The sequence below is a fragment of the Octopus bimaculoides genome, chromosome 3 (assembly GCF_001194135.2).
Source record: "Octopus bimaculoides isolate UCB-OBI-ISO-001 chromosome 3, ASM119413v2, whole genome shotgun sequence".
Lineage (NCBI taxonomy): Eukaryota > Metazoa > Mollusca > Cephalopoda > Octopoda > Octopodidae > Octopus > Octopus bimaculoides.
The window spans coordinates 11,396,211-11,403,908 of NC_068983.1; the positions used below are offsets into that span (position 1 = coordinate 11,396,211).

The window sequence follows — 7,698 nt, forward strand, 5'->3', positions numbered from 1 at the left end:
ATAGCTCAAAAAATGTAATTCATTAAGATATTAACAAAATAACTGAAACTGTTTTAACTTGGCATTAAATATAGGTTGCATATCCAAATTGCTCTGAGCTTACTACAGTACCAGCCTCACTCACAGATATTCTGTTGACTGTCGTTTACATTAATTTCACTAATTTAAAATTTTGAATGTAGTGTGTAAAATTTTGAATGTCATGTGTTTTATACTGGAAAAGTTATCAAGAAAAAGAAAACAAAACTGATTGCAGTAATTAATACATTGTAATTAGTTTTAATATATTCTTTCTGTTTGATAAATTTTAGGCTGTACCGTCTATGAAAAATTTGTCTATAAGCCGCCCAGTTCTTCATGATTATGTGGCACCAGAATGTGTTGAAACTCAACCAGTTACTGACACAGCGGAACCTAAACCAAATATATCATCATCTCAGTGTGACTCCGAATCTGGAGAGAAGGCACCAACTTCTCTGTCTTCAAATTCCAGTCAAGATTCTGACAGTATACCCCTCAATTCTCTGACTCAGCTATTGAAACAAGTAAGATTCTTAATTGTTTATTAGTTATTAAAGCCAACTTATCAAATTAACTTTTGATTTTTTTTCTTCTTTTATTCATGGAAGAAAACTTTTACAAGATTGACTATTCAGTTTTAATTTGAATGTTATTATTGGTTCAATAACTTGTGAAGAAAATTCAAATCAGAAATTATTCTTAGGTTGTTGTCTAATGCTTGGCATCTGTAATGTAAATGATCTCATTTGTTTATTGATTTTTCTTTCATTAAAGTTGAAGCAGGAATTGAAGTCAGAAATTGTGCAAGATGTAATGACAAAAACTCAAGACTCTGTTTCAAGTACGACCAGTACCACCCAGACTTTACCTGCTGATCCTCCATATCGTAAGTAATTTTGTTTCAAGGAAAATCAACTTGCTAACCTAGCTAGAAAAACAAAAAAGCCTAATTTGTTAAAGCAGTGCAAGTGTCCATGCTTTAGTTGATTTAAGTCTATGCTTAAAATCATCAAAAATTGTCTTTTTCTGTTATTTAAAAATAATGAATAAATTTGTAAAAATAAGATTGCAGTTCTACAACAAAGAATTTATAGAACTTGTCCAAGCTTTAAATTTTGTAATTTTCTTCTTTGTGTATAGTATGTGAAACCACAAGAATTACGAGCTGTTTAATGTGCAATTGATTCAATCGCCAATCTTTGTTAGCTTAATATATAATGATTATAAAGTAATACTAATTAATATTCTCTTTTTTTCTTTCTTAGAATTATACTGGCATGAAGGAATCATTTGTGATTATTGCCAGCGGACCATTGTTGGAGTTCGTTTCAAATGTGGGTAAGTATCACTGGAAATTTGCCTTTAGCAATTAGGATTTTAGTTAGTTTCTAAAATAAAAACACTCGTGTTCATAGAAATTTCTATTGTAAACTGAATTTGAAAAGTACCTTTCAAAGATTCTTCTGTCTTCATGAAAGAAACTAAACAGATTCTCAAATTCTTATTGTGAAATCTATTTGGTCAATAATGAAGTGATGTAGCAACTACTTCAGCAAAATCTTGTGCAATACCAACTTGTACTTATAACAATTATTTACTGCTTCTTCTAGCATAGATTTTTTTTATTCACTCTAATATGTTGGAAGTTCTCTTATAAGAAATATAGCGTTTGTGGATGTTGATCCTGGTTGTTGCTGCCGTATTATTATTATTATTATTGTTACTTTACATTCGTTTTTTTCCATGCTAGCATATATCAGATGGATTTTTACAGTCTGCACATTCACAGTAACAAACTTAACCAACTTTGTTGTGTATATCTTCTATTGTTGACTGGGTGTGTTTTATTGAGATGCTGGTACTTGAAAGAGATTCCTATATGGAAAAACTAAAGAGTCTTCACTTCCTCGTGTCAGTTCTTTTCTAGTGTTACTACCCTCCTAGATGGGTAGCATGGGGTCTATCTCTTTCTTACCCGTTTTATTTTTGTGTATTTTGTACAACTGGATGCTCTTTCTATCACCAACCAGCTAAGTGTACTAGGTGCTACTAATACAAAAGTGGTGGTGCCATATAAAGATAACTATAGTGTCACTTCTACCCTGTATTAGTTCTTATTTAACATTACTGCCGTATAGATAATCTGAGGTATGAATTGTGGAGTCACATTTGACTTATATGTTCCTTGGTTACAAAACCTAAATTTTCCTACATCATCTCCTTTGACTCTTAAAGAAATTTATAAATGGCCATTTATGATGCAAAGAACAATTTATACATCATTGACAAAACTTATATCCAGCAGTGATTAGTTTTTTTTTATATACATATAAAGAATTGTTAAAACGTGTGTACACAATGTAAGAGATTTATATATGGGTGTCTATTGCTTGACACACATCAACAAATACTAGCTTTACCAAGATGTTCAACTAAGATTATCTGCTGTATATACATTGACATAAACTTTAGTACAGCACACGTCTGCTTTTTAAATAAATAAATAAAACTGTTTAGATTCCTTCCTTCCTTACACACTCCCATTCATGCACACACGAAATTGGATTATTTTGTTTTCTGTTGCAGCAATTGTCCAGATTATGATTTGTGTGAACAGTGTGAAAATCTGACTAGTGTTCATGACTCTACTCATGTATTCTTAAAGTTGCGGCGTCCTTGTCATATTGATACAGAATTGCAACCTTTGTTACGTAGCATAATTTATAAACCTGAAGGCCACAATTATTCTGCTGCTATTAATTTTTGTGAACCAGCCAGTGGAGAGTATGAAATCATTCCAGATGATATGCGACAGCATGCCAAGTTGTCAAAGTAAAGTACCAAGTTTATTATCAAATATATTGTTATCAATTTTATTTAGTTACTTATTTATTCAGAACATATTACTCAATGAATTATTTCAAGTGATTTTTTTCCCCTCTTGAGTATGTGCTCAGCCACATACATTTCTTTGTTTAGTTAAGGATTGATATTGAGAAAAAAATAGCCAAATGGCCAACTTATGTACCTATCAGTAGAATGAGTTAAATTCAAATTTACCAAAGCTGTTTTGCTTTTGAGTAGTTTTATTTTAAATGTAACACTGATCTGTTGGAAATAAGTACTTGATTGTCTGGGAATGTTACCTGAAGTATGTTGTCATCCTGTTTAACACCATGAAATCAGAACTAAGTTTTAGCTATTGTAAATCAATAGATATTTTTTATCATTTGTTTTTTTACTTGTTTTAGTCATTGAACTGTGTGGGGAGTAAACTTCTTGCCACACCTGCACCTAATGTACATCTTTTTTTTTTTTTTTTGTATGTTGGGATATTTAAAAAAAATCTCTGAAATGCTTACCTTGACTTCAGTTCTGTTTTGAATTAGCTCAAAATGCTGTTCAAGGACAAGCATACAGGCCCATGCTTAAATACTTAAATATTTTCTAATTCTGTCTTGTTCAAGACTCTAGTGGTTAGTTATGTGAAGTGCAACGTGAGGGTGAAGGCATGTTGTTTCAATTTTGCAGTATGGAAGATATTTTTACTTGAGAAAAACCAACCTTTGAAAAATCTTCATGTCAACTAGCTCTGCTTAGCAAGCAAGTTGTGCAATAGATAAATATCAACAGTGATTAGTCCCAGACTCACTGGACTCATGCTGAAAGACCAGCCACTAATTTACTTGGCTGCCTATTGGAAGCTCCCTGAAAGTTATATATTGTTGTTATTAGTGGCCAGTAGTGTCTATGGAAGGATGCCGCTTATCTAAAGTACTATGAATTGTATTTATTTGTGTTTGAGCAGATGTCAAGTCAAAATGGCCAAGATGCTTAACAAGAAGAAGAAAGAAGAAAAGCTTATGGAATTGCAGATGAAGTATGATGAGAAATTGAAGCGAGCTTATAGACAGAGTTGTCCCATGAAAAAGGAAAGAATGGAATTAAGGAATTCATTAGGGTAAGTATTCTAGTATTCTAGTATTCTACACAGTTACATTCTTTATTTCTAAGCTTTACTGTATTGAAGCCAAATTTGGCTGCTATTTGTGGTCGGTTGAGCGACTGTAGAGGGGCTTGTGTTGCTTTGTTTCTTTCAAGTTATAAGCTTAGGTTTTATTTGAACTCTAATCTCCTGTTTCAGTGACTTTATTTTTTTAATAAATTATACAAGAAATCATTTATTTTACATTTTCTTTTTCTCAGAGACTTGATATGTTTGGTTTACTCTTTTACTTGCTTCAGTCATTTGACTGCGGCCATGCTGGAGCACCGCCTTTAGTCGAGCAAATCGACCTCAGGACTTATTCTTTGTAAGCCTAGTACTTATTCTATCGGTCTGTTTTGCCGAACCACTAAGTTACGGGGACGTAAACACACCACCATCGGTTGCCAAGCAATGTTGGGGGGACAAACACACACACACACACACACACACACACACACACACACACACACACACACACACACACATATATATGTATATACATATACACATATATACGACGGGCTTCCTTCAGTTTCCATCTACCAAATCCACTCACAAGGCTTTGGTTGGCCCGAGGCTATAGTAGCAGACACTTGCCCAAAGTATCACACAGTGGGACTGAAACCGGAACCATATGGTTGGTAAGCAAGCTACTTAGCACACAGCCACTCGTGAAGTAACTTACTGGAAAACTAATTTTTGTTAGGTATATTAGGTGCAGAATATTTTGAATAAAGACTGCTCAAATATGTTGTCAATTTTTACTTTCACTTTTCTTTTCTTCTCTTTTTGATAGTGCTGCCTTTGTGTGTGATGTTACTATTCCTGATGGAACAAAAGTTCAGCCTCTTGCTAGGCTGTACAAAACCTGGAGGATGAAGAACACTGGAAAATTTGCTTGGACTGAAAAAACACTTGTTAGTGTTCTTTTATTCATATATTGCTGATAAAATACTTTCTTGAAATTGAAAGATTTTACACATCACAGTCGTCTGACTATTTGGTTTTTCTTATCTTTAGAATAGTTTTTAAAAAGTTGGATTCTTTTTTTCTGGGTAATATGTGATATATTTAGGAGTCTCTTTGGCAGATTTTTAATTAATGATTATTGATTGCTGGTTTTTCGGAGAAATTTTATTACATAGTGGTTTACATATATTTCCATTAATATTGTTTTTAATTAGTCATTAACATTCTTTAGGTTATGTAGAGTAGACGACATTACACCGATTTGTTGGCTTGTTATGTGCAGTTGGTAACTGAGTTGATTAAATGTTTCTCTAATGCTGTTATTTTATTAATTGCCAAGGTTCTGAAAACTACAACGGAATCTTTTACCTAGTATTTGAGGTAGCTTTCGCAACTGTCATCGTTTAACGCCCACTTTCCATGCTAGCATGGGTTGGACGATTTGACTGAGGACTGATGAACCAGATGGCTGCACCAGGCTCCAATCTGATTTGGCAGAGTTTCTACAGCTAGATGCCCTTCCTAACGCCAACCACTCAGAGAGTGTAGTGGGTGCTTTTTACGTGCCACTGGCACGAAGGCCAGTCAGGAGGTACTGGCAACGGCCACGCTCAAAATGGTGTATTTTACGTGCCACCTGCACAGGAGCCAGTCCAGCGGTATGAAAAAATATTCTCAAGAGCCATATTCCCAGCCTCCGAAATAATATTGCTAAAAGTGAGAAAGATGTGTATTGCAAAACAAAAATTTGAGAAGCTATAATTAAATGGTGTAAGAAACTTAGAATAGCATGTTTTAAATTATTTTTAGTGTAACACTCTATAAATATGGAAGACATATGGCCTAGTAGTTAGGGTGTTGCACTTATGATTGTAAGATCATCGTTTTGATTCCCCAGTCAGACAGTGTATATTGTGCTCTTGAGCAGAACACTTCATGTTCCAGTTCACTTAGCTGTATATGAATTTCAGAAACAGGTGGGAAGTTAACCTTGTGGCAGACTGGCATCCCATTCAGAAGTGAGTGTTGTAATCTCAGTTATTTACACAACATGGAACTTATAACAGTCTAAAACATTATATTCAAGATTGCACTATACTTGAGTAAATATGAGCACAATTTGAGCGTGATCGTTACCAGCGTTGCCTTACTGGTACTTGTGCCGGTGGCACGTGAAAAAACATTCGAGCGAGGTCGTTGCCAGTGCTGCTGGACTGGCTCCTGTGCAGGTGGCACGTAAAAAACACCATTTTGAGCGTGGCCGTTGCCAGAACCGTGTGACTGGCCCTCGTGCTGGTGGCACGTAAAAGTACCCACTACACTCTCGGAGTGGTTGGCGTTAGGAAGAGCATCCAGCTGTAGAAACTCTGCCAGATCAGATTGGAGCCTGGTGCAGCCATCCGGTTCACCAGTCCTCAGTCAAATCGTCCAACCTGCTTCCATGACTAAGTTGGTTTATTTGTTTTGAGCAACTGTTTTTATAGCTGGATGAATGTATTGATAACCACTGTACTATGAAGTAGACTGTAGAGTCTATGGTGTCTTACCAAGAGTAAGCAGTTAGTAGTCTTGTTCATAAATATAATTCAATGATAGCTGTAAGATTTGAACTTGTGAACATGTAGTTTGTGTACAGCACCTTAATATGACTGCATTACATGTTTTTATAAATTGGGAATTTTCTTTGTTTTTGGTTGAGTAAAATAAGTGGGTTTTTTTTTTTTTATATCAAGTATTATGAGTGTGTTTTTTCCTCTTTTGCATTTAATTAGATGCGATTAAAGTCTGGTAATATCTGCCCTCTTGCCACTGAGGTAACTGTCCCTTTCTTGCAACCAGGTGAAAAAGGTGATGTTACTGTATGTCTAAGTGCCCCAGAACAACCCGGTCAGTACACACTTTATTTTATTATAGATATTTTTTTTAATTTTCAGAATTTTGTAATATATTCTTGATAGTTTTGTTGTTGTTTAAGCTTTGGTTCATATATCCTGTCTGTTGTGCAGGATAGGTAAATGCTGGATATAGTCTTTGATGTAGGCAATAATGTGTTAAAAGAAATGTGTGTGTGTGCATAGTCACAGCATTTAAACTGAAACGTGTACATGAATTATGTGTGTGTGTGTTTCATTGTGTTTATAAGTGTTATTTGTATGCTTATAAGTTAAAAATAATGAATTGCAGTTTGAATTTTTGAACTGGAAGTGGATTTGTTTTCACTTTCATTTGAAATGGTTCTGTAAAAAGAAACCACTTCCATTCTATAATTTTTCTTTTTGTTTCTTTTTTCTTTGTTCTAGGTAAATACCTAAGCTATTGGAAATTGTGTCATTCATCAGTTTTGTTTGGACCTCGTGTCTGGTGCAGCATTGAAGTAGTACCGAAGCCTGCAGACAAATCTGCATTGGGTAACTACACACTCCTGAAAGAGGTTAGGAAGTTCATATGTGTTTATTAAATAATTTTGCGTGTGACTGTGTGGTTGAAAAGCTTGCTTCCCGACCCTATGGGTCTTGATTCAGTCCTACTATGCAGCATCCTGGGTGGGTGTCTTCTGCTATCGCCTCTAGGCTAACCAAAACCTTGTGAGCTGATTTGGTAGATGAAAACTACAAAAAAAAAAAATGCCTGTGTGTGTGTGTGTATATATATATATATATGTGTGTGTGTGTGTGTGTGTGTGTGTATATATATATATATATATATATATATATATATAT

General features: G+C 34.6%; 1 protein-coding gene across 1 annotated transcript in view; it reads left to right on the top strand.

Annotated features, from left to right (window-relative positions):
* LOC106877484 (next to BRCA1 gene 1 protein) overlaps positions 1–7,451 on the top strand; it is a 37,259-nt gene extending 29,808 nt beyond the window's left edge. The window contains exons 6-13 of the mRNA XM_014926398.2: positions 312–545; positions 796–907; positions 1,287–1,359; positions 2,608–2,853; positions 3,830–3,982; positions 4,806–4,926; positions 6,751–6,865; positions 7,279–7,451. Of these exons, the coding sequence (XP_014781884.1) occupies positions 312–545; positions 796–907; positions 1,287–1,359; positions 2,608–2,853; positions 3,830–3,982; positions 4,806–4,926; positions 6,751–6,865; positions 7,279–7,436 (1,212 nt within the window). The 3' untranslated portion in view covers positions 7,437–7,451. The remainder of the gene's footprint in view (positions 1–311; positions 546–795; positions 908–1,286; positions 1,360–2,607; positions 2,854–3,829; positions 3,983–4,805; positions 4,927–6,750; positions 6,866–7,278) is intronic.
* Positions 7,452–7,698: the final 247 nt, after the last annotated feature.